We start from the raw sequence: 27,573 nt of genomic DNA, 5'->3' as shown, positions 1-27,573 counted from the left end.
ATAAGACCTCAAAACCCATGGTTTGTTTGGTGAAACCTCAAGCATGATCATAGATGGCCGCCATGGAAAATATCTCCATAGAGGAGATGAACAATAAGTGCATTATTTCAAATGAATAGCGGTAGTCTTAAACATTGTTCAATCTTTTAAGGTCAGCACATTTTATCTTCAAAATTATTATATTTCATCATGGCATAAGTTTGGTAACATTAATCACTACCAATTTTGAGAAATTTGCTCCAACTCAAAGGTTATCTTTACTACATTGAGCAATACACTGTGTGTGCATGGAAGCCATGATGGATAGCCCCGGTGGATAGCATATGAAATGGACATGGTAGTGAGAAGTGCACGGGAAGTCCATGATTTGAGATGGGCCGCGGTAGGCTTAAACTGACATTCTTAAATTTCTTAACATCCTGTACATTTTGTCTGCAAAAATAGTTAAATTTTATGAGTATGTAAGTTTGCTTGTCTGATTCACTCCAAATTCGGAGGTAATTGCGTTTGAACACCTGATGCACGGAATGGTGTCACTTCAACCTGTTGTAGTTCTCATCTCATTAAATTTTTCATTAAAAAAGTTGATCTCTTCATGAAGGAAGGTCCTCTCTATTTACTGACCAAACAGGAAAAAGTTTGGTTAATGTTTTCTGGTGGAATCAGGAATTTCTTGAAACACCCTGATATAGGCCTACATTTGGATCAAAACAAGTATGTACGCCATTTAACAGGCCTGGGATTTCTTGTATCGATCAGTTTATCCATAGACAATACGTGTGTGAGTGCACGCACACAGTAAATGAAAAATCGTTCTAGTGGAAACTGTATTGAGAGTGGGCATCCCTAATACTAGATATTTTGTATTGAAATGTGGAGAAGTCACACTATAATACATTCTACATTTTTTTGTAGTAACCTTTATTTTTGTACAGGTATTTTCAATTGGCAAAGCTCACTGACTCCACACTAGGACAAGATCAATACTTAATTGTGTGACCTATTTCGGACAATGGACGAGGTCCAATGCTCTTTAACCTTTTCCCATCACTCCAATGTTATATGGAATCAATTATAGATGTCAGACAAGAATTGTCTCTTTAAATTTCTATATTGGGATGTCCTTGCAATGCATGTTGGGATAGCATTAGCGCTCAACCCATGCATGATGAGCTTTAGTAGCCAGCCGGTGCGTATTGTTACACTTGTCGTAACTAGTCAGGCATCACACTTTCCAAGTTCATATCTAAACAGAGCTATTGAAGTTCTCACTGAGCTGTGGTCATGGTGGTATGTAACAATGCTTCAATGGACCTTGGCCTTGTGGAATTACTAAACTTTCTCAAGGAAAGGAATTAACACTTCACAATATATTCCATGAATGAATGTCAGGTAAGAAGCACATTTTGAATAATTAATTTCTTTTAAAAAAAAATCAGTGGACATGTAGTTAGTTAACAACCTGTGGACACATCGCATGATGAAGTACCATCTGTGATTTTATCATTGGTGTATATAGGTATTTTTTCTGTCAGTAGTCCTGTATTGTGTGCAATTTGGTAAAGACAGCAGCTGGAAGTGAATGCACAATACAAACATGGTATTAAATGGACAAATGTGTACATGTCACCACTGCTCGTTATATTGCTAACAGGCCTTACATATATGAAGTTATGTCCATGTTTTTTATTTGAGATATTTTTTATGTCAGGCTAATCAATGCATTAGCAGTTGTTGATAGCTATTGATTAGCTTATCTTATCTTACTTTGCTCCTACTCATAATCGCCCCGGCGACGCCATCGTGTTGTGCCCTTGAGTAAGGCACTTTATCTCGATTACTCCTCTTCACCCAGGTGTATAAATGGGTACCGGCATTCTTAAATGCTGGGAAGGTAACAGACTCGCTGTAGAGGAGGTGTGTAGCGATCCCCCTATAGCAACATTACATGGAGGAGTCTGGCCCAATCACCAATGAAAGAGAAATGGGCACTCCGATCACTGTTTATATGCAGGATCACCTCCTTTACCTTTACCTTTACTTTTTTCATCAGCACATGCATGTCTGGTGAATATAAGAAACAGAGCCTAAATTTCTCGATTTGCAATGGAATCTAAGATTATATATTTTATGCCCCTACTTCTACTTAGCCATAGCAGACAATTTGAAACAATCAGAAGTTATTGGAATTCTCAGCATATTTTAGAGGGCCTAGGGAAACTAGAAACATGTAATAATCATTTATTTACTCTAATGAGAAATATTTAATAAAAACAGATTTGGCCTTTGTGCCACCTGGGAACCAAGGGAGAACAGTGCCATTGCCATTGATTGGTCACCCCAGGATAAATAAATAAATAAATAAATAAATAAAAAATGAAACTGGAAAATTGAGTCAAGTGCACGTGACAACAAAATAGTGTCCCAAGAAGTGGACCAACTTGACATCATCAAGAAGACCCTATTTGAAATAGCTGCCATATAGACATTTGACAATTTTTACATTCTATATTGTATTCATTTAAGAATGTTATGACATGTGGCAGCTATTGCAAGTGGGCTTTCTTGGACTAATGCAGTTGTCAATTGCAATTCTACCCCCTCCCAGGACCCGGGCAATAGCGGGGACTTAACCGGGACTTGGCCAAGGATGTAACAACTCAATGTGTCCCCGCACTGTTGGGACATAGCTAAAACTTATATTGAAGAGCTTTGTTTCAAAACCCCTTACATCCACTTGCCCAATTTTGAGAACACATCAAAAAATCATCAAAATAATCACTGATATAAGGTGTTTTTCAACAAAAGCAGTTTTTGGCGGGATGCTCATCCTACCCAAGCATCCCGCCAAAAACTGCTTTTGTTGCAAACCTCCAAATATCAGCGATTTTTTAAAATGATTTTTGATGTGTTCTCAAATGGGCAAGTGGATGTAAGGGGTTTTGAAACAAAGCTCTTCATGGGAATGTAATGCATCTCAAAGGGCTAGAGATCAATATGGGACCATTTAAAGTACTCTCAACTGTGCCAGGTCTTATGTGGAGGAAACAACAGGGAAATCCAGGTTCTTGATTTTTGTGGGAGAAGTCATGCACACTTTGTCATCTTTCTGGCAGTTGCCCGGGGTTATATGGGCATGCAGGACTTGGCCGGGGATGTACAAAAAAATAGTGCCGTGCCCTGCCGGGACTGTAACATGATTATGACAGTTTCCAAAATTGTCCCCACTACTCCTGGGTCCTGGGGGCAGGGATTGCAATTGATGGCTGCATAACCCTTTGATCAAATGATATGGCTCAACAATGTAATGAGACATGCATTCTATGAAACACTTTCATATAGATTACATCTTGTGTTTCTTGCTGGCAATTTTTCCTCATGCGTTCACTTCAAAAACTGTGTTTAGAAAGAGTTCAGATGCAAAACCTGATAAATGCAACTATAAGGGCTCTGGTATGAACGTGTGTACAGTATTTTTTGTATCCCCAGTTAGGACTAACTGAATAATTAGGATTGAGCTATGTTTCATTTGGTAGAACTTGATAATATTTTTTAAATCCCAAAAAATTAGTTCTGTATTTTTCTGGAATAGGGAGTTAGTACTTCCCTTGTTCTTAAATTCCTGATTTAGAGTTTTGTTAATATTCCTGGCAAACACAAAGATGTTTTGAAAACATTGTAAACATGTTTTGGTTTTATTCAAAGGTCATGAAAACATTTTGAAATTGTCGCCATATGAAAAAAAACATGGCAACTTTTTAAAAAATATTGTCAAAACATTTTTTGCAAAACATTCTGTCAACCTTTAAAATAACATTATAATATTAGAATATCAAGTCTAAAAAAAATGTTTTCTGAATGTTATTAAGATGTTTCACAGCAGCTGAAGGGAGTATCCCATTATGCTTTGCAGTACCATAATAGAACTGAATGTGCCATAGAAAATGTACACAAAATCCCTCACTTCAACTTTCAATAACTGGCTTAAATCAGGGGAGGTGAAGACTTTTGTTTGCAAAAATATGACCCCTAAAGTATTGTGACACTATCCATAGCTCTCAATATCTAAGCGGCTCTTGTTTATGTTTTGTATACATTTGCTATGGAGCCACACCACTCCACGCCATACATAAATTCTGCCAGTCACATTTCCCCAATATGAAATTTTTTAAAAGTAAAATTTTAAGTTTAATGTTACTTCATTAAAGTTTGGCGGAGGCGGGGTTCGAACTCACGGTGGCGGACTGCTTCGGACACACTATGAACCCAGCGCCTTAGACCACTCGGCCACTTGTCTTTTTGGAATTCATTTGAAAGTTATTTGAAGATATAATCGCAACTTCAACATAGGCCAACCATGTGACAAGCAAAGGCAGAAAACGTACCATATTTTGGAATTTTATTTGCCTAAAAACATTTATGTGTATTATTAGCGCTCAATTGTGGTTAATTGCGTGTTTTATACAAAAAAATCCAACAATAAACATGATAACTAGGGCGTCTATATGGACAATACATTATATCGATTTTGACACGTGCTTGTGTCTCAGTACATTTCCATGGTCAGTAAAATACTACAGAGGAAAACCTACCATTTTCTTGTATACACGTTCGATGTTTTGATCAAGTATGTGAATATTCGACATTAGACCCAAAATGTTTTTTCAGGAAATAAAAGATTAGATTATCATAAAAGCGAAACAGTAATCTTTGGTTGGGTCTAATGTAATATTCACATAGGATTTTCAACGTTTTTCTATCCTTATTCTTGCTCAATTAAAAAAATATTTTGGCGTATATAAAATTGAAATAAAATTCTCTGCCTCTTAAACGACATCAAATGTGCCACAATTGGGTATCACGAATCGTTATATATGATGTGCAGTTAATATTCATATTTTCTTTTATACACAGGATGCTTCAGTTTTGACAGGAAAAATATTTTCTTGAAAACCCTCTCACTCGGTTATTTTAAAAAGGTAACCACGCTTCCCTAGAATGTGCAATAAATAAGCATTAAAATTTTTCTTATTCTAAGAGCAAGCGTTTCTAGAATGTATTATGGCGAAATGTGGTGTACTATGGAGCAAGCAGATATACTGCAATGCATGATGGGAGGCTCCTTTTGGCTGCTGAAGATGTTTTATACTCTTTGTTATCAATTTCAATAACCCAATATTTAAACTTTTTTTTTGGCTGAAATCATGTGTTTATATTGTCATGGCATGTTTAGCAAAGTAATGTTCCATCAACATTTCTGCTTTTCAAGTAATTTGAAAGCAATTTGGATGAGCAAAATGAATTGATATATGATACTACATCAATATCTATTAATTATTATAGCAAATGAATGTGAAACTGACTAGATTTTATTTTCAATTACCGCAGCAATGGCTTCAGATGGACAGAATGAAAAGACATCAATCCGATTAAATGATATAGCTGGTGGTAGTAACCAGGATATAACTGAAGATCAAACAGACACAAATCAAAATATCAAGAATGGCTATGAAGATTTAAGTCATGATGATCAAGGTATGCAGCTACTGCTCTATAAGCCTTTTCGAAATATGGCGGGCACAAACGCAGAGGCCCGGAGGGGGTATGGGTATGTGCGGAGGTCAAGGGTCCCTTTTTCAGGCTCCCTGGCAGTTCCTTAAGACCCACATTTGGATCATGCTCCAGTTCTTTGAGCCTCAAACTCTGGCAATTGTAGCTCTTTAGCCAAAATTTGAAATTTTTTTAGCTCCAAAGCCTATAATTTGGCCGAATTTTAGTTCACAAGACCCACCAAAATTGTTGAAATTTCAGTTCATCAAGCCCCTATTTTTCCCAAAATCAGTTCTTAGTTCCCAAAGGTCGGCGCTCTGCGCCGCACACCCCTACCAACATTTCAGTTGAGTGCCCCCTGGGTGCAGAGGGTGTACTTTTGATTTGGGTAATCTTTTGTCAGCTAAGAAAGCATACAAATGATTACCCAAATGAAAGTACACCCTTCCTTTTTTGCCCACCATACTTCGAAAAGACTTATTAGGATTGTTTGGAGCAAATTTTCAACACTGGTTGCCTCCCTGACCATAAATGACCTCTGACATCCCTAATCTCATATTCCAATCCCTTAACCTTAACCTTAATGTAATAATAATCCAGAAATCTGGCCCTAGCTCGAAAAACTAAAACCTAACCCTAATCAATGGTGGTGCTGCAGGGGCATAATTTCCACTTTCCCCCCCCCCTTCATGTTTCCCCTAATGCCCGCTGGTGCCGCCACAGATCCTGATCTCCTGGGGTAGAAATTATTATACATGCATGTATTCTTGTTGACCATTCATTCTTTAATGAAATCACCAGCAAGTTAAACTGGACCCAATTTTTGTGGGGAGGGAGATTGCGGCAAAAATGTCATTTAGAGCATGTTTTGTAGGTCATTTTTAAAAAGCTTTATAATGTGGTCAATGACCATTTGTCATAATGTGCCTTTGTCAATTGCTGACGCGCTCCCGTTCATATGGTAACGGTGTCCTGTTATCTTCAAAGGGGTAACGGCATGCCGTACCCTAAAACTGCTGCCCTCTATGTGCTAACGTGGCTCCGTTGCGAGAGAGACTGTTTGTGCTTCATATCTTTATAATAGTACAGCTGCTAAACTGAATCATTGTGCACTTTGTGATAAAAGCATGAGCACATGAAGTACATTCATTTTAGGATGTGGAGGCATTTCGGATTTGGCCCCTAGTGACTTTAGGTCGCAAAAGTCACACAGGGGTTAAATTTTGAAAATCTTGTCGACATGTAGGCGTACACTAAAGTATTTGTCTGATCACAAGGATTTCAAAAATGTATAGTTTGTGCTATCTACGACCTATGGTTAATAGGAAAAACTCATGTTGGGGTAAAAACGGCAACATTTGGTTGTACTTGGGTAAAATTTCAACTTGCTCCGATTTTGACAAAATGGTAGAACAAACTAAAAGATTGATGAAGTCTTATAAATGTAACTAGTTTCAATTTATTGCTGACCCCCTCCCTCCCCATCTATAACATTATAAACATAACCATAATATTTGTTAACTGTATCATGTGTGCATAGGAGAAATGAAGTTAGCATTTAAACACCTTCCCTGTAGATTTCATTTTTTAGGGCTCATCAATATTTTGGTTTGTTTCCTTAGATACCCAAGGAACTCTTTTACTGGTTCCTTTTTGCAACAATCCAATATTGCAGATTTCTTAGCTCTCTAATATAATATCCTTGGATAATTGTTTCTTATATAGTTCCCTTGGATGCCATAGATGAAGCTCATGATTTATCAGCTAGAGCCGCTACAATATGGAGATACTCGGCTCTTGCCACAGCCTGGGCCTCTGTTATTGTTCTTCTTGTACTAGGAATCATAAGTTTTGGTAAGTTACTAAAATGCCTATTAGCATATTTGATCCCCATGGCTTAATTAAGCAAAATTAAGGAGTTAATTGTGCTTTGCTTTCTTTATAAGTGCATGTTTATGGTTTGGACATTAAAAAAATTGCAGTTAGTTGGTCAGGATTTTTTTATTATTATTTCTTTTTTAGGCAAAAGAGTACAAAATTTTTACCTGTTTTTGATAAACCAGTTATCATTACATATACATCCTAGCCTATTACCTTTGTTTTTCCCAGTAACAGCATATTTGTGTAACACATTACTGCAAATGTATTCATCCTTTGTACTGAGATATGATGTCTTCTGAAACAATAATTAACTTTGATCAGGCTGGTTGGTTTTATGTTGGTTGTGTAAATTTTCTTTTTGTGCTTTTTAATCATAATATATTTGATTTTTTCCACACTTAACAGGTATCTCTGGTTCATCAAGAAGCCCGGCTGCTTTTGGGTTTGGGGTAAGCTATAACCATGATATTAAACATATACATAACTTTTATTGTGTGTTTGACATTTATAAAAAAATATACCAGAGAGATTTTAAGTCTGAGTCGGCGGCCACCTGAAAACCAAACATTTTGTTACCACATCCCCTTAAGGGCTTGGATAACAATGTTTGCACAGTATTTTTGTGGGACATGAGAGCACATGATTACATTGAATACAAAGAATGTCCTGATGACATCAAATAATTTGGATTTTTTTAAATCAAAATTAAAAATTGATATTTTTGACATTTAACCGTCCTCGAAGTAAAATTTATAAATCTAACGATATGTACTTAAAGTGTATATAGCTGAGAGGAAAAGCTGAGGATCATTTGAAAATTTGACCTTTTGTATTGAAGATATAGATTTTTCCTCAAAACACCTAAATAATTTAGGCCTTTTGGGGAAAAATGTGTATCTTCAATACAAAATGTCAACATTTTCAAATGATTGTCGGCTTTTCCCCCAGCTAGATGCACTTTAAATATCATTACATTTATAAGTCTTACTTTAAGCTTCAAGGTAAATATGAAAAATAGAAAAAATATCAAATTTTAATAATTTGCCATAAAATTTGTATCATATTGCAAGTTTCAAAAAAATCAAAATTATTTAATATCAGAAGTACATTCCTCGTATTCATAATGCAATCGATAATCTGATGTGCTCTCAGGTCCCTGAATAAATATGCAAAAATGTCTCTATCCGATCCCTTAAAGGCCTATTCAGTGATTTGCTCATCTGGAGGATCATAAAAATCATAGAAATTCAGATTTTGACACCTTTGTCAGTGTCATTAATATAGATGTGCTAACACCTTTGTCAGTGTCATTAATATAGATGTGCTAACACTGTTGTCAGTGTCATTCATACAGATGTGCTAACATAGCCTGCTAGTGGTTAAAGCAAAACCTGCATATAAAAGATGAAATAGGACATTTTACATGAATCTGTAATTTCTCTAAGAGAAATTAGCCCTGGGGTACTCAGTACAAATGACCATACAGGGACGTGCTGCAAACATGGGTAGCATTTTCAGCCTTCTGGTATATCAATGACCCCTTTTTCAAAGCCTATTTTGGTATATGAATGGGTCCTTTTTTCAAAATTTTCTCAATTTTTTCGAAAACAGCCCAATTTTTCCTTAATCTAGCTAACATTTTCAAAATTTTCCCAAAATTTCGGAAAATTTGTAAAAACTAAGAAAATTTTGGGTAAATTCGGCCGAAAATTTTGACTTTTGGTATATCAATGGGTCCAAATTTCTTGAAAAATTGGTATATTTATGGGTCTACTTCCAAAATCTCAGCGGCATCGTCCCTACCAAAACCAAACTTGAGTACCCCGGAAATTACCTACATGTATTCGAATGGGGCTTCAACTTTGTCAATACTGCTGTTTTTTGCCAAATATTTCATTTCATAAAATACCTAATCACAATTTCAATGACTTCACTTTCAAGAAATTTATACACAATTTTTTCTTTTTTTTTTTTACACTGGGCATGGGATCACTGAATAAACCCTCAAAGCGATCTCTCACAGAAAGACCCTAATGGGCTATTCTGAAATCCACACTACCCCTGTGGAAGATTTTGGAAATATCTTCTACAGGGGGAGTATGGTTTTCAAATGTAATTGGTCAGAGTTAATCAGTTTGAAACCCATACTCCCCCTGTATCATAGCTTTACCTATATCTTCCACACCTGGAGCGAGTATTTCAAATAGAAGTTACCCAATTGTATATTCTATTTATATAGTCTATCATACTCCCTCTGCGGAAGAGTGTAGCTAAATCTTCTACAAGGGTAGTGTGGGTTTTAAATGGAATAGCCCAATGTGCTACCCCAAAGAAAACTAACAAACTAACACAAACATTTCAAAATATTCCTAACTTTGCCATGGATGTAAGTAAGTGTCAGAATAAAAGTGAATCATATTTTGATTAATTGTGATGTGATCAAGCAAAATGAGGTGGATGCCAGTAATATTGATTTTGAGATATAGCCATAAATTGTGTTTAAATTCCTTTGTATGTTATTATTCTGAGCAACACTAAAATGACCATATCTCTGGAACCGTAAGTCTAATTATAATGGAGTTTTGAGCAAAATAAAGCTCTGAAAATTCCTCGTTTACCAAATTGAAAACTGAATTTTGCTTTTGATCTACATCAGACTCATTTTGCTTGATCGCATCACAATTTTGAATGTGGTGTTTAATTATACATAATGTGCTGACATAGGTACATTTATTGATTCAGACATTAGTCTCCCATAATAAAATGGACAGAAACCTTTCCTGACAGTTATTACTAATATTATTTCAGCATTTTGAGTTAAGGGATCTGGAATGAGCGTTTCGACAGTATTTTTTATGGGATATGAGAGCACATCAGACATATCGAATTGTATTCTGAATACGAAGAATGTCTTTCTGATATCAAATAATTTTCATTTTTTGAAATTCACGATGTAATACAAATTTTATGACAAATTATTAAAATTTGATATTTTTCACATTTTTATATATAACAGTCCTCAAGTAAATTTTATAAATGCAATGACATATTCTTAAAGTGTATGTAGCTGGGAGGAAAAGCCGACGATCAATTGAAAATTTTGACCTTTCATATTGAAGATACGGATTTTTTCCCAAAAAGACCTCATTTTTTTTGGTGTTTTGGGGAAAAAATCCATATCTTCAATACGAAAGTTCAAAATTTTCAATTGATCGTCGGCTTTTCATCCCATCTACATACACTTTAAGTATAAACTAGACTTAGCTGTGGTCTAAGACCACGAACACAGCCGTGTTGTTACCCCTTAATGACCTTTGACCCCAAAATATATGAAAACCCCATAGACATTGGCTAATATTAGTCAATGTATGTGTGCACGTGGCATCACTTTGCCATGTTATTTGTGACAGAAGGGGCATTTTGAAGGTTTTTCGTCTCAGACCGGAAGTGACCCCTTAATGACATTTGACCCCAAATCAAAAAAATACCACATATGAATTGGGTAACCACAATTCATGTGTGAACATACTAGATTACTGTCCTATGTTTTTCTTAGCAAATAAAAACTTTTGAAGGTTTTTCGTTTTATACTGGAAGTGACCCCTTAATGACCTTTGACCCCAAATCTGTGTAGGACCCCATAGACACTGGATAATAACAATGCATGTGTGCAAGTGGCATCACTGTCCTACAGAATCTGTGGAAGAAGATACATTTTAAAGGTATTTCGTTTATACCGGAAGTGACCCCTTAATGAGATTTGACCCCAAATAAAAAAAAATACCACATATACATTGGGTGACTGCAGATCACATGTGAACATACCGTTACTGTCCCATGTTTTGCTTAGCGTATACATTTTTTTTAAAGATATTTCGTTTTATACCGGAAGTGACCCCTTAATGACCCTTGACCCCAAATCTGTGTACACCCCATAGACACTGGGTAATAACAATACTTGTGTGCAAGTGGCGTCTCTGTCCCACATAATTTGTGGAAGATGCATTTTAAAGGTATTTCTTTTTATACCGGAAGTGACCCCTTAATGAGCTTTGACCCTAAGTAAAAAAAATACCACATATACGTTGGGTGACTACAGATCTTATGTGAACATACCGTTACTGTGCTATGTTTTACTTAGCTAATAAAAAATTTTGAAGGTTATTCGTTTTATACCGGAAGTGACCCTTAATGACCTTTGACCCCAAATCTGTGTACACCACATAGACACTGGGTAATAACAATGCATGTGTGCAAGTGGGGTCGCTGTCCTACGTAAGTTGTGGGAGAAGATGCATTTGTAGTTGAAATCACGTTTTTGACCCCTGTGACCCCTGCGTGACCTTTGACCCCACGAGTTTCATGTGACATGTAGGGGCATTGTCAATGATCATTGTGACCAAGTTAGGTCAAAATCGATGTAAGCATGTGAGTGCTAGAGCAAATGTAATGGTTGACAGAAAGAAGAAGAAGAAAGAAAGAACTAGACTTAGCTGTGGTCTAAGACCACGAACACAGCCGTGTTGTGACCCTTTAATGACCTTTGACTCCAAAATATATGAAAACCCCATAGACATTGGCTAATGTCAATGTATGTGTGCACGTGGCATCACTTTGCCATGTTATTTGTGGCAGAAGGGGCATTTTGAAGGTTTTTCGTCTCAGACCGAAGTGACCCCTAAATGACATTTGACCCCAAATAAAAAATTCCACATATGAATTGGGTAACCACAATTCATGTGTGAACATACCGTTACTGTCCTATGTTTTTCTTAGCAAATAAATTTTTTTGAAGGTTTTCGTTTTATACCGGAAGTGATCCCTTAATGACCTTTGACCCCAAATCTGTGTACACCCCATAGACACTGGGTAATAACAATGCATGTGTGCAAGTGGCGTCACTGTCCTACACAATCTGTGGAAGAAGATGCATTTTAAAGGTATTTCGTTTTATACCGGAAGTGACCCCTTAATGAGATTTGACCCCAAATAAAAAAATACCACATAAACACTGGGTGACTGCAGATCACGTGTGAACATACCGTTACTCTCCCATGTTTTACTTAGCTTATAAAATTTTTTTAAGATATTTCGTTTTTTACCGGAAGTGACCCCTTAATGACCTTTGACCCCAAATCTGTGTACACCCCATAGACACTGGGTAATAACAATACATGTGTGCAAGTGGCGTCTCTGTCCCACATAATTTGTGGAAGAAGATGCATTTTAAATGTATTTCTTTTTATACCGGAAGTGACCCCTTAGTGAGCTTTGACCCCAAGTAAAAAAAAATACCACATATACATTGGGTGACTGCAGATCATATGTGAACATACCGTTACTGTGCTATGTTTTACTTAGCTAATAAAAATTTTTGAAGGTTTTCGTTTTATACCGGAAGTGACCCTTAATGACCTTTGACCCCAAATCTGTGTACACCACATAGACACTGGGTAATAACAATGCATGTGTGCAAGTGGGGTCGCTGTCCCACGTAAGTTGTAGGAGAAGATGCATTTTTAGTTGAAATCACGTTTTTGACCCCTGTGACCCCTGCGTGACCTTTGTCCCCACGAGTTTCATGTGACATGTAGGGGCATGGTCAATGATCATTGTGACCAAGTTAGGTCAAAATCGATGTAAGCATGTGAGTGCTAGAGCAAATGTAATGGTTGACAGAAAGAAGAAGAAAGGACCTGTAAGAAAAAGACACAGCCGTGACTAACGTCCACGGCTGTGTAAAGAACCTGTAAGAAAAAAGACACAGCCGTGACTAACGTCACGGCTGTGTAATCATCAGATTTATAAAGTTTACTTCGAGTACTGTTAAATATCAAAAATACCACATATACATTGGGTGACTGCAGATCATATGTGAACATACCGTTACTGTGCTATGTTTTACTTAGCTAATAAAAATTTTTGAAGGTTTTTCGTTTTATACCGGAAGTGACCCTTTAATGACCTTTGACCCCAAATCTGTGTACACCACATAGACACTGGGTAATAACAATGCATGTGTGCAAGTGGGGTCGCTGTGCTACGTAAGTTGTGGGAGAAGATGCATTTTTAGTTGAAATCACGTTTTTGACCCCTGTGACCCCTCGTGACCTTTGTCCCCACGAGTTTCATGTGACATGTAGGGGCATGGTCAATGATCATTGTGACCAAGTTAGGTCAAAATCGATGTAAGCATGTGAGTGCTAGAGCAAATGTAATGGTTGACAGAAAGAAGAAGAAAGAACCTGTAAGAAAAAAGACACAGCCGTGACTAACGTCACGGCTGTGTAAAGAACCTGTAAGAAAAAAGACACAGCCATGACTAACGTCACGGCTGTGTAATCATCAGATTTATAAAGTTTACTTGAGTACTGTTAAATATCAAAATATCAATTTTAATCATTTGCCATAAAATGTGTATTACATTGCAATTTCAAAAATCAAAATTATTTGATATCAGAGGGACATTCTTCGTATTCAGAACGCAATTCGAAATGTCTGATGTGCTCTAATGTCCCACAATAAATACTGTCCAAACGTTCATACCCCACCCCTTAAGTATAACAAAATTAAAATTTGATGGAAAACATACATTATGGCTTTAATTGGCATTGAAACACAAACTAAATAAATACTAAAATGAATGTTTTGTTTGTATTTTTTTGTCAGTTTGATTGTATATTAGACGTACTCACATCAGCTGTTGTTATTTGGAGATTCTATGGGTCAATAGGTACACTATATTCATCCGATAGAGAACGAATGTAAGTAACCGATAATGGGGTGTTCCATTTAAAATCCACACGACCCCTGTGGAAGATTTTGGAAATATCTCCCACAGAGGGAGTATGTTTTTCAAATGCAATTGGTCAGGCTTCATCATTTTGAAACCCATACTCCCCCTGTATTGTGGCATTACCTATATCTTCCACAACTGTAGTGAGTATTTCAAATATGGAAGTTACCAAATTGTCTATTGTATTCAAAACTCATACTCCCTCTGTGGAAGACTTTAGCTGAATCTTCCACAGGGGTAGTGTGGATTTTAAATGGAATAGGCCAATATAATGTTAAAAACTGTTGAATATGTACAACATCATCCAAGATTTAGGTTAAAAAAGACAAAAACAACCTACGTTTTGGGAGCATAAAAACACTCCTTTTCCTCTTTGGTAACTGGATCACGCACCTTTGGAATTAGTAGTACATGTCATAGACTTTGTGTTGCGATCACTTTCAACCATGGTGCAGAACTCAAAAGCGTGATCCAGTTGACATAGTGATAATCAGATTACACGTAACACTTCGCTGGCGAATAAAAACCAAAGAATATCAATTCTGGAACTGCCACTGTCACTAACTTTCCGACAGCTCTTACTAGACATGCCAGTTTATAAGATTGATAAAGGTTCTTTTTCAGATCCAATAAAATGATACTACTCACTCAGAAATATTTCAATTCCTATCAGGAATCTTGTTCACTCTGGTACTGGTGTTTCTAGATGTTTTAGCTCCGCAACACTTCTGTCTGTTTTGATGACGTCACCAAACTTTCTTGTTGCCGAGTATTTATGACCTGGTCATAAATTTTGTCCAGTCGGTAGGCCCCCTCGTCTTTATTCATAGTGTCTTTTCCTCTACTCCTGATCCAGATTGCTTCCTTTAGCCAGCGTGTAGTTTTGTCAGATTCTTGATCAATAACCTGAGCCTCCTCCCACCCAATTACGTGGTTTTGGTTGGAAACATGTTCGGCAATGGCAGATTTGTGAATTTCTGAAGCGGATGCTTTGCGTTGTGACCAGGTGAAGCTTTTGGCGCTTACTTTTTCGCTTTCTGACTTGTGTTCTGTTAACCTTGTCTTAAACAAGCGGCCTGTTTCCCCGATGTAAGTTTTGGGGCAGTTCTGACAAGGTATCTCGTAGATCACTTCTGCTGATTGTAATGGGTCGCACTTGTCTTTCGGGTGAACTAACACTATGAATAAAGATTTAGGGGGCCTACCGATGACAAAAAATTTATGACCAGGTCATAAATACTCGCAACAACAAAGTTTGGTGACGCTATCATCAAACCAGACAGAAGTATTGCCGGTGCTAAAAACATCTAGAAACACCAGTACCAGAGTGAACAAGATTCCTGATAGGAATTGAAATATTTCTGAGTGAGTAGTATCATTTTATTGGATCTGAAAAAGAACCTTTATCAATCTTATGCCAGTTTAGTCTACTTGGCAGATAAATATCACTTGAATCATAAACGAAAATAGTGTAAAATTGCTCATTTTAATATGTGTTTCTGTACACATTATGTCTGCTACTAAGCTTTCACATCGTATTTCATTGCAATCAATAAAAGAAAAACAGATGAATCATTAATAAATTAATGAATAATAAAATCATCAAGAAATTAATCTTTCTATTGCACTAAGACAATGTAAGATGGTATCCATTTGAAAAGCAAAGTACCAAAACACAGCTTTTAAAAAAATTCTGCTGAACGTTAAAATCTTATTACGATCTTAACTCATTATGCTTTATTTTTGCCATGCAAACTAAATGCTTTTGCAAATTTTAGATATTCATGTATATTTTCAGTGTATATAAAATCAGACATATGTCTATAAAAATACTGGAAATACCAGCAATTTTATTGATTATTCAAATATTATAAAACTACACCTATGAATTTGGTTTGATCATGGTTTGATCAGATGCCAAGTAATATCAAATGTTAATGCTGGTCATTAAGTTTTATTTGAATTGATTATTTTTATAAACATTGATATTATTTATAAAAACAAATGTAAAAACCTTGAATTGGTGCAAGAAAATTGATTATGGTATTTTACCGTTTGTCTCCCTGTTGATGATCTATAATTGTTGGATAATAATTTACATTTACAAGTACTTAATATCATGTTATTTCATTTGTAACATTTTTCATATATATTTCTATTTTTATATCTCGGGGATTGATATGGGTTACCTAAAGTTTCACACACTTTCAGTGGCATATATTTCTTTTTGACATGGGGGGGGTGGAGTTGGAATTTTTTCTTGAAGTATTGTTAATCCAGCACCTTTTGGCAACAAAATAAGTTTATGGGACAAATGCATGTGAAAAATGTGGTATATTGAAGCTAAACTGGTGAAATATGGTACAAAAGTGGACTAAATGTATATACATGAAGCACACACAAAATTGGCTTTTTGTGGTTAAAATTTGGTCAGAAACTCACAGGTGTCAACATTGGGGGATGATTGTATGGACCATCCCCCTAGCAAAATATTGGAGGATTTATCAGGGACAGATGCGGGGGTTAGAGATAGACAGTCAAAAAGAATTTTCATCTTGCTTCACTCCTCCAGATGAAACAGGTTTTCTATGCTTGTTTGTTTGTTTGTTTGTTTGTTTGTTTGTTTGTTTGTTTTTTAGAGGAGAGGGAGAGCCTCGACCCTGTTCTCACCCTCCCAAAAGTGTGAGGAAAATTGACAAAAGGTCCACATTTGGGTTATAAGGGCATTCAAAAGCCAACAAAAAATGGCAAATTTTAAGGGTTTATGGGGCTTGTAATGAATCTACCTTGAACATGAATTGTTGAGTTTTCTTAATGTCTTTGTCCTGTTTAATAATCCTATATTTGTCTGTTATTTGTCATTGCAGTGCTCTGTTACTTCTAGGATGTTTTTTTATCGTAGCCAGTTTATCAATCTTTGCCCGTTCTGTCACAGACCTTGTCTCACAGCAGCATCCTAAGCATGTAAGTATGACAGTCAATAATAATTACATGTAATAATAAGACTCATAAACCAAGATTATTTCCTCTAGGCTTATTTTATTTTGTTGTTAGAGCAATGAAAAATCCAGAAAATTATTTTAAAAGATTGTTTTTTTCATTTTGTTAATCCTATTAATAGAATCAATCTATAATTTTCATTTTTAATAACCTACAATTACAATAAATGTTTGTGATTTGATCGACCCATACGAGGGGCGGTCAATAAGTTCGTACAACCAAGGTACTTGAAAGAGTACTAGCCAAATTCTTTCTATCTCACTCTTGAGCATGGTCACTACAAACCTTAATGCACCCATCGCAAATTTTCTTGAAACCTTCTATGTCAACAAAATGGAAGTCTTCCGATAGCTCCTTGAGCCACTCTTCAGTGAAGGTTCACCAGCATTGATCACCAGCAAACCTGATATTATGAAGGTAGGACTTAAAATTCTAAAACAGGTTTCACTTACTGGAAGCCATGCCTGAACCACAATATGGTTACTTTAGTTAACTGACCCCTCTGTCGTGAATGGCAGCTTGACAAACAAAGAATAGCGTACAGGACACAATCCCAGAACAGTCACATTCCTACCATCAACCTTCTTCACATGATGGCTTGCCTCAATTTTGCTATCAAAATTGTATGATATATGCCTATGTTTATACTTTCATTTGGCCAATGATCTGTCATCAAGACTCTCCCTGGATCTCAGAAACAGCAATAAAGACCTTGCACTATGGTGACCGAGTGATGATCTTCTTAGGGGTGGGAGATCCAGGTGCTTCCACTGAATGCTCTCATAATTCCAGTGATTAATGTATGTTTTATCACCTTTAGCCACATATAGATTAAACTTGCCTCGGTCCTCATTCTAAGTGTATAGAAGGTGTAGACCTGAATATGTCAATTGGTATCAAATTTGTACATTAAGATTCTGGGACCCCATCTAGAAGACACCCTGGAATACCCAGTGTTAATGGATTAATGTTGAAAATTCATCAGAGTTATCATATTTTGTGGCTATCTCATCTTTCTTTTTTGGCTCTTTATTCATTATCAATGCCACTGTACCAGCACGTATATCGTTAGCGGTGACGTCAGCAAGTCTTTTGGACCTTGGATGATCTTCAAGGACGCTCATTCCATTCTTGAACTCTAAGAACCATTTCGTTGCTGTTGAATATCAAGGACTTCATTACCATTTACAGCAACTGTACATTGTTAAATTTCATTTGAGTTTTCACCGCCGTCCAGAGAAATTTCCATAATGATCCTGTATTCACTTCTGGTAGTACCTGTGAATTCATGGAGGTAGGCTTCCTCTGAAGAGTGTCCTGAGCACATACAGGGATGCAAAAATCTAATATCTTTGCAGTAATGTTTTGAAGGAACAAGCTTTCAAATGAGACCAAATTCAATACCGTGCGACAAAGTAGCATACCGAGTTCTCTTAACTTTTTGACCGCCCTCGTATGTTACCATAAATATTTTTTCTAATTAAAAGTACACAAACATTTTTCTTTCGCCTAATAAGCTTCTTCTTTTTTTTAAATTCTCTATTTACTAACATGTTGTACATTGCAGGGATTTCCAGATTATTTTTTGTTTACAGATTTCGATTTGTTTTGTTTTTGGATTAGGATCTGAATCCAAATTTTCCAGAAAAAAAAAAAAAAAAAATATTTATATTATTTTTTTTTTACATTTCTGAAATTGAATGAATATATTTCATCGCAAAAAAAGCACAAAAAAAACAATTTTAGGGGTTGATACCCTCATGGCCTATTCACCAATCCCTAGCGTTTGCTAAAAAGATAGTGCCCCGGCCCTGTTCGCTAAAAAGATACTGCTCCAATCAAGTGTTCGACTTGCTTGCTTTACTCGTACCATTTCAGTTTTTGCAATGGCTAGTTATCCCGGGGTACTCAAGTTTGGTTTTGGTAGGGACGTGCCGCTGAGATTTTGGAAGTAGAACCATAAATATACCAATTTTTCAAGAAATTTGGACCCATTGATATACCAAAAGTCAAAATTTTCGGCCGAATTTACCGAAATTGTCTTAGTTTTTACAAATTTTCCCAAAATTTTGGGAAAATTTTGGCCAGATTAAAGAAAAATTGGGCTGTTTTCCTAAAAAATTGAGAAAATTTTGAAAAAGGACCCATTCATATACCAAAATAGGCTTTGAAAAAGGGGTCATTGATATACCAGGAAGCTGAAAATGCTACCCATGTTTGCGGCATGTCCCCGTATGGTCATTTGTACTGAGTACCCCGGGCTAGTTATATCCCTGACAACACATGTCATTGTTCTCATTCAATGATTCACCAGATGTGGATGGTTATTCCAATTGTAAACATGGTAAATGTATCAATTATTATTTTGTGTATATGTGACACAATCTGATTTGGAAATATAAAACTGATGTGGAAATATAAAACAAACACGTTGAATTCCAAGGCGGTTATATTTTAAATGTGTGTGATTTATTTAATAGTATAGATGTACTACAACAATTGCCTAATTTTCCCAGAGGGACTCAACTTTGGTTTGGGTGGGGATATGTTACTGGGACTAAAAAAAAAACAACAATTTTTTATCAAATTTGTCAAGAAAAAGACCCTTTTAAAATTTTAATATTTGGATGAAAAATTTACACTTTTTAAGAAAATTTAAAAAAAACCTCTTTCTTAAACCAAATTTTCATAAAATTGAGTGCTAACACTAATGGCGGAAAATGCACCCAAATCTGCCCACATCCCTGTGTACCCTCCTTTCTACTAAGAACCCCCCTGGCTACTTTTATATGACAAAAAACATGGGCTGATGTGGTGATGCTGAGATTATTTTATGATTGTTTCGCCAGACTTGTCTAATGAAGAGATATCACTAATTAGTTTCTTCATCAACATGTGGCTATCAAATACCACAAAAGCATGACAAATAATATTTAAATCCTTCCAATATTCCATATGTGAAATTACTGACATATCGCTGCCCTTCCAATGAAAAATGCTAGTGGGTCCCGCAATCCAATGCGGAATGCTCTGTTTTTCCCACCCTTTCTTCCTGCAACTCAAATTTAATAGCTTGAGATGCTTGAAAATTAGGCTAAAAAAATGTTATGTCTCAAAGCCCATGGCAGTTTCGAATGCGGAATGAGGTTTCTTTTTTTTAAGATTTTTTTTGAAGATTTTTAAAAACAAAATTTTGAATTAAGATGTCATTTTCGAGTGTTCAAAAGTACACAGCATGAAATTGTGGTTGATTTACACAATTAAAGTACAAATATTAATTGTTTCTAAACAATGTGAGTATTGAATCAAGTAACTTTTTTTCCAAATTTGTCTCAGAATTTCATGATTTTACGGCAAAAAACTATAAAAAAATAAATTTAAATAAAAAATGAATTTGCCCTTTCAGCTGACATGGACACGCTAAGAAAAACGAAGGCGCGTGTGGGCTTTGAGATATAACGAAATTTTTTTAGCCTTATGCACATAATGAAATATTTTCACCAATTTAAAGTGTTAATCACACAGGTCTTTCAACAAATGCTTTTCAACCATATTTTTAAAGTTATTTTTGTTTACTTCACTTGGGCAGCTTTACACAAAGTAAACCAAACGGACAATATGGACGCATCATTGTTAAAGGAGTATTTTGTGATTCTAGCATCATCTTTTTATAACATTTTTTGGTAGATATCTAAGAAAAAAGCTTATTCACAAAATTTCATTTGATTCCACTTTTGCATTTGCATTAAGTTATGGATTATGTGTATTACACTGCTCCATAGGCCACTGTTGTAATTTTGTGCTGGTACACCAGAACATAAATCAAATTTGATGGTATAATTGCTAAACGAATTAATCTGCAAGGAATTATTTGTACATAAACATTATGTAGCTAGAGGTTTCCAGTGGTATAAAAATCTCTTCTTTTTTTGTGAAATTGAGGAATGAGGCTGTGGATCACAAAATGCCCTTTTAAATGGTGAGGAATAATGGCGAAACATGATTGAATCCCTAAATCACATATAACTATATAGTAGTTAAGATATTTTGATGAATATTAATCAAAACTAGGAAATAGGAATGGATTCTATAATTTGGTAAATCATGTATGCATAATGGAATCATGGAAACAGATGTTCCGACCACTGTTATAAATAATGACATCATGTAAATAATGGCCGCAACAGGCCTATAGGGTTGTTTTTGATGTTAGGTGTGGCAAAAGTCCAAACATTTGCCTAAAATTGAGCATTTGTTGCCCCCAAAACTTATAGACATTTTCTGATTTCATATTTGACTGGTGGGAGGAAAACGACTCCCCACGCGCCTTCTCATCTGGCAACAAAATGAATTGAATAGCATAGTTTTAAAATACCATATGTTGCAGCAAAATTAAATCATTCAAATATGTATAATCAGCAGGTTTTTAGTAAAATCAACTGATATAGTAAGCCAATTTAATAATTCAGAACAGACTGCATTGTGGGGAAAATCTGGGGGATATCGTGATTGAGCTTACACAGTATTCCAATGGCGAGGAACTTTGAACTTTTTAAAAGATTTTTTTTAAATTGTTACAAATTGTTAGGTCTGATTGCCCCACAGAACTTTCACATAATAAACATGATCGTTTGAATCTTCCTTGGAAGTGCCAGTGTTGTAAATGAAAAATAAAATCACATGATTTTATCATCTATGGGAGGATTGTGGTAATCCCATTTTGCATCCCAGATTTTTACCCACAATCACAGATGGAATTGGCTTATTTGTGTCTTGTTAATAACAGATAGCACACAAACAATCAACCATGCATGCTTATGAATAAGTTCTATAAGGCATAACCGGACCTACCCTACTTGAATTTCTGGGAGACAAAAAATTGTATCAAGAAAAGGACCCACATTTTCAATTTTGGGTACATTATCAAAACATAATGGAAAATTGTACATAAAATAACATGTTTGGGGTGTTTTTGAAAAGAAAATGTGGAAAAAGAACCCCAATCTTCTGACATTTAAGCCCATTACGCCGATAGCACACAATTTTATTAAAGGCCCAATTGATAAAATGCAAATTTGTGTGCCTAAGAATTTGAATGAAAGTTCTTAATTTTCTTTTTCAATTAACCTTAATCTTCTGTCTCTATTTGTTTGCAGGGATATCCCTTGTTTATTCTAGCTGCTGTTAGTGTGGCAGCATGTAGCATATTAGCCATAGCCAAATTCATTATAGCCATGAAACTGAAAAGCAAAAGTGTCAGAACAGATGGTAAGTTGTAACTTAACACTAGGATCCACAACATGCTCATCTATCAGGGCACATTTCATTAACCCCAATACATTTGCACATTCATTGAATGACCTTTGAAAATTTGGGTACTCTGTAACTTGAGGTCAAATTTTGCACTATTATTATTTTATTGAGGTTATTGAACTGTGCCATTGGGATGAGGCCATAGTGTAAGAGTTTGTTGAAGGTTTCATATTACTAACTTTACATGTGATCAATACATTACATGTAAACTGGCTTCAAAAAGAAACTTATAATTTTTCACAAGGTCATATTTTAAAATCCTGTCTATAAAAATGAACAAAAATTACACAGGGTTACTTCAATACTCTACTCTAAACACATGTCAAAAACCAAGCAGTTGTCCAACTGACACAACAGCAAAATGCACTGTCATGGAACAACTTCCTGGACCACATTCACATCCCAACAGATTTCTTTGGCTGGGTTCCAATTATTCGCCTGTGAATGTGGTCCCGGAAGCTGTTCCGTGTCAGTGTATTTTACTGTTGTGTCAGTTGGACAACTGCTTGGTTACTGACCAATGTTTAGAGTAGAGTATTGAAGTAATCCTGTGTGCAATTTTTGTTCATTTTTATGGAGAGGATTTTAAGATATGACCTTGTGAAAAAATTATAAGTTTCTTTTTTGAGGCCAGTTTAAATAAGTTGCCAAAACAAAGGAGGCAATTTCAATTGCCAGTAGGTGTTAGCGAGCCACCCATCATTTTGGACAGGCAGTTTGCTCCCTAGACATGCAAAATTAATGCCTGTGACATATGCTAAATTCTACAAGTAATGCTTGAATAAGTTCTTTGAACTCAAAACAAGGCCAGACTAATAAATGAAGGCTATAGCATCAATAGCGATTTGAACCGATTGAACCCCCAGAGGTCTGGTTTATGTTTTCAGGGCCAAATCTTGGACTGACAATTTTGGGGAAAATGACAGGCATTTGTTAAATCCTACCTAAGGCCCTGTCTGGTGTAACAATGTGTGTGGGAGGGTAGGCAGTAAAAACCAAGACAAAAGCTGGAAGAGTACTAATATGTGATATGAAAATTGAGCTAACTTGCTATCTACTGTAGATAGCAAACTTGCTATCTACTGTAGATAGCCTACTTGCTATCTACTGTAGATAGCAAACGTGCTATCTACTGTGGATAGCATACTTGCTATCTACTGTAGATAGCAGTGCACATTTCAAAGCAAGCAGATGACTGAAGAATAATGTTTTGTTTCCTCTGAAGTAAAAATATATTTGTTATGTGCACAAATATATGTATTTGAATGGAGTATCAATTTCATTTTGTTAATATGAATATTGCAAGTACTAATAATATTAGCTTCAAAACAATTAATATGAATAGTGACGGTAGAGCAGTAAGCTAAGCATAATAACATCTCTTTTCAATTAAAGTGACCAATCCCCCCTTAAGTACAGGGATGATGATGCATGATGTTACCTTATTGATGTAATGAACATCATTGAATTAAGATTAAGATAACCCTGCAAAAATCATGCCTGTGCTGTATTTCTGACAAAATCCAATATTTTTAATAAAACAACATGCCCAGTCTTTTAAAGCACACATCTTAAACTTAAACCCATAAGCACACATCTCAAACTTAAAGTGGAAGTCCCACTTTTGGTTCAAGTTCCTTAGGGAATTAGTCAAGGTTAAAATGTATCCATGTAAATTCTGTTCTGTCTGTCATCAAAGTAACAGGTGTAATGTCAGTTCTTCTGTGGAGAACTGGGCAAGCGGGGCTTCCTGTATTTTGTCATTTGCAAAAATGAGGACCTAATGGTGGATTAGATGCATTGTACCACTCCCTGTTCCCCTGGCAATGGGCCCGGCCATGGACACTGATTTGAACTCGTAATTTCTTTTATTTTAGGTTATAGTTCATTAGCGGGTGCTATTACCAGTTTTAGTATTCTTATAACTACCAAGCTCATAGAACGAGACAGGAACATCTGGTATCTGGATGCCATTGTTGGTATAGCTGTGGGGTTCCTATTGCTTTTCTATGGAGTCAAGTAAGTATATTAAGGGTGGTCTTAATCCTGGAATTGTGGGAACTTTCATCTGTGTGGTCAAATTTAGACCAAAATGCTCATTTTTTTTTGGTCAACATAACAAAAAAAATTTAGGGCCCAAAAATTTTTTTTTTTTTTATTAACTTTTGGTCAAAATATAAAAAATGGTTCCTAGATATTTTTATCTAGGTTTTAAAAATGTATTTAAAAAATTTCTTTGGCCCAGGCTAAGAATTTTTTTCTTCCATTCTAAATACGTATACTTTTTTATACTTTAGACCAATAATTTAGCAGTTATGAGGCCTGAAAGTTTCCATAATTCCAGGGATAAGACCACCCTTAACTTAAACACAAAGTTATGGTTGATCTTTACGTGAACATGTCCTTAAAAATTTAACCCCCGAATAGCCAGTATTGGGGGTAATAAATTTTCTTCCTCTGATCTTTAGTTTCAAATACTGTCAGCAGGGGTCAGCAGGGCAGAGCGCCATCAAAGCCATGTTTATTCAACCCTTGCCCTTTCACCTGCTGACAGTCAGGGGCGGCGCCAGGATTTTTTTTTTTCGGGGGCATTGAGGGGCAAAGTGAATTTCAGGGGGGGCAAAATCAACAAATTTTGGCCAAAATTACCGCAAAAAGGTGAAATTTTCATAATTTTGGGTTTTTACTGGGGGGCAACAGGGGGCAAGAGTTCTGACTGAGGGAATATGCCCCCTCCTCCCCTGGCACCGCCACTGCTGACAGTGGCATGTGAAAATAAGATCAGGGAAAGTAAATTTATTACCCCCAATGCTGATAATTTTTTTAAGGACATGTCCATGTAATGATCATTTGATTTAACCCTAACCCGCCAGGGGCTTTTTGGCAACGGGAAGGGAAAGAATTAAGGAATAAAGAGAGAAAACAAAGAAAGAAGTTGTTTGCTCTGGGTGGGATTCGAACCCGAGACCCCTCGCATGCCAAGCACTGGGTCGGCGACACTTTGCCACGGTCTTGGGCTTCGCTGGTCAGCAAAACTGTGTCTATATGCACTTAGGGCGATTGCGTCATCACACCACTTGGGATGCACGCACGAACAGCGCATATATCAAGTAGTATTTTGTAGTACTCAGGCGTGTTAGGGTTAATGTGATCATTGTTTGAAGATGTCACTTGTCTATTTAAATGTTATACATGTATATCAATATCTATTCAAATTTGGTCATCAAATTTGAAAATAAACTTCAAAGTAAGCGGATTTTTTTTTCTTTCTCTTTTCTTTCACCAGGGTACTGATTGATGTCTTGAATGAAAATCCATTCAGTGTAAAGGAGATATGTTGCAAGAAATGCTGCAAAGACTGAAAACTTCCTTGTTATGTCATCATCATCATGTGCAATGCAATTCATATAATTATACACATCCATACAATCTGTAAATATCACCTTTTATCCTTAAACTATGCTATAAAGTGCAAGTAAGGGGTGGTGCAATAATTATGTGTACCCCATGAGTGGTGAATTATAGGGGGGGGGGGCAAAGATTTTTTGGCAGGCCAAAAGGGGGGGGGCAAGCATTTTTGGCAGGTCGGATGGGGGTCAAGCGATTTTGGCAGGTCAAAAGGGGGGAAGCGATTTCTGGCACTGATATTTTGTGCACTGTTTCTATATTACGCCCTAAAAAGGCGTAGGAAAACGTTAGGAACACGCTCAAATATGCAAAATTTCCTGCTGCTATCCAGATTATATGATAAGACAATTTAAGGTTTTAAATTCGGGTTCCCCAAAATCTTGCATGTGTAAGGGGGGGGCAAAGATTTTTTGGCACATCAAAAGGGGGGCAAAGGTTTTTTGGCACGTCGAAAGGGGGTGCAAAGATTTTTTGGCACGGCCAGAGGGGGGGCAAACGTTATTTGGCAGACCATTTTGAGAATTCACCACCCCGGGGGTACATATAATTATTGCACCACCTCTAAAGATGATGCACATGAAAGTTCAAAAAATGAAGAAAAAACCCAAAAACAATAAAAATGCTAATGTTTGGACTAGTGAGTTTTGAGAAGCTTCTTGAAGAAAGCAGTAGCAACATTCTTGACACCAGATGTATGCTTGTTCTGTAGTGGCAACTCTGGAGAAGGCTTGGTCAACTGCCTGAGTTGATGTTAGAGGAACATAGACTGTACGGTGCCTTATACATCATAGCTTTGTACATTATAGAGGCAGCTCTTATGAAACTGCAGTGAAGCTCATTCATATTGGAGTAGGACTGTCATGTCATGATTTATGAAAACTAGGCATGCTGCTTTAAGTCATTGAAGAGAAGTTAGTCTGTTTTGGAAGTACCTTTGAGAAGTGCAGTACGTAGTACAATCTTGACAGCATGAGGGATATAACTATTGCATGGCATGTATCTCGCCCAGTGGCGGCCCATACGGGGTGCAAGGGAGCATTTGCCCCCCAATATTTTTCTTTACTCCCCACTTTTGAGGCAAAACCCCCAAAATCACGTAAATTTCCACTTTTTGCGGAAATTTTGTGCAAAATTTGCCAATTTCCCCTAAATTCACTTCCCCATGCCCCCCGAAAAAAAATCCTGGCGCCGCCACTGATCTTGCCGGTCAAATAAGCTGCAAATTTTCCAGCTATTTCAGATATGTTTTGGATTACGAACACTGGTGGATGGTGGAAATTGAGTGTCATCGATTGTGAAGGTAGCACAAATTTAATGAATTATATAATCAATAATATCTTCAGTCAATTTGCAGGCTATAACATGTTTCTTTACATTCGGATATCAGACCAAAGATCCAAAAACTTGAAAATTTGTACTCAGACAGCGGATCTGTCAGGATGGAAATCTTTAATGCCAATATGCTTGATACAGCATAGAATGTCCTTTGCTTGCATATGGTAACAATCTTGTACTCCAGAACTTGAGGTAGACTTTGAGCTGTTTTGTTGAACAATAGACTACCGGTACTCATGTTGAAATCTATACACTCCCTATGGAAGATATGATCTTCCACATATAGGGAG

The 27,573-nt window shown here is 36.3% G+C and overlaps 1 protein-coding gene across 1 annotated transcript; it reads left to right on the top strand.

Annotated features, from left to right (window-relative positions):
- The first annotated feature begins 1,178 nt into the window (after positions 1–1,178).
- On the top strand, positions 1,179–26,067 carry LOC140155495 (transmembrane protein 163a-like). Its single transcript, XM_072178358.1, has 9 exons — positions 1,179–1,392; positions 5,389–5,535; positions 7,276–7,404; positions 7,837–7,880; positions 14,101–14,195; positions 17,095–17,191; positions 22,384–22,495; positions 24,418–24,559; positions 25,827–26,067. Exons 1-9 carry the CDS (start codon positions 1,386–1,388, stop codon positions 25,900–25,902), a joined length of 849 nt encoding a protein of 282 aa, XP_072034459.1. The 5' UTR covers positions 1,179–1,385; the 3' UTR covers positions 25,903–26,067.
- Positions 26,068–27,573: the final 1,506 nt, after the last annotated feature.

Source organism: Amphiura filiformis, chromosome 6 (genome assembly GCF_039555335.1).
Source record: "Amphiura filiformis chromosome 6, Afil_fr2py, whole genome shotgun sequence".
In the NCBI taxonomy this organism is placed as follows: domain Eukaryota; kingdom Metazoa; phylum Echinodermata; class Ophiuroidea; order Amphilepidida; family Amphiuridae; genus Amphiura; species Amphiura filiformis.
Note: the sequence above shows the minus strand (reverse complement) of the source record. Positions and strands in the feature narration are given on the sequence as shown.

Excerpts from the sequence above, each read along its gene's own strand:
- LOC140155495 (XM_072178358.1), top strand. Across the intron at positions 14,196-17,094 it reads TCATCCGATAGAGAACGAAT|TGCTCTGTTACTTCTAGGAT; the intron begins GTAAGTAACCGA and ends TTGTCATTGCAG. Across the intron at positions 22,496-24,417 it reads CAAAAGTGTCAGAACAGATG|GTTATAGTTCATTAGCGGGT; the intron begins GTAAGTTGTAAC and ends CTTTTATTTTAG.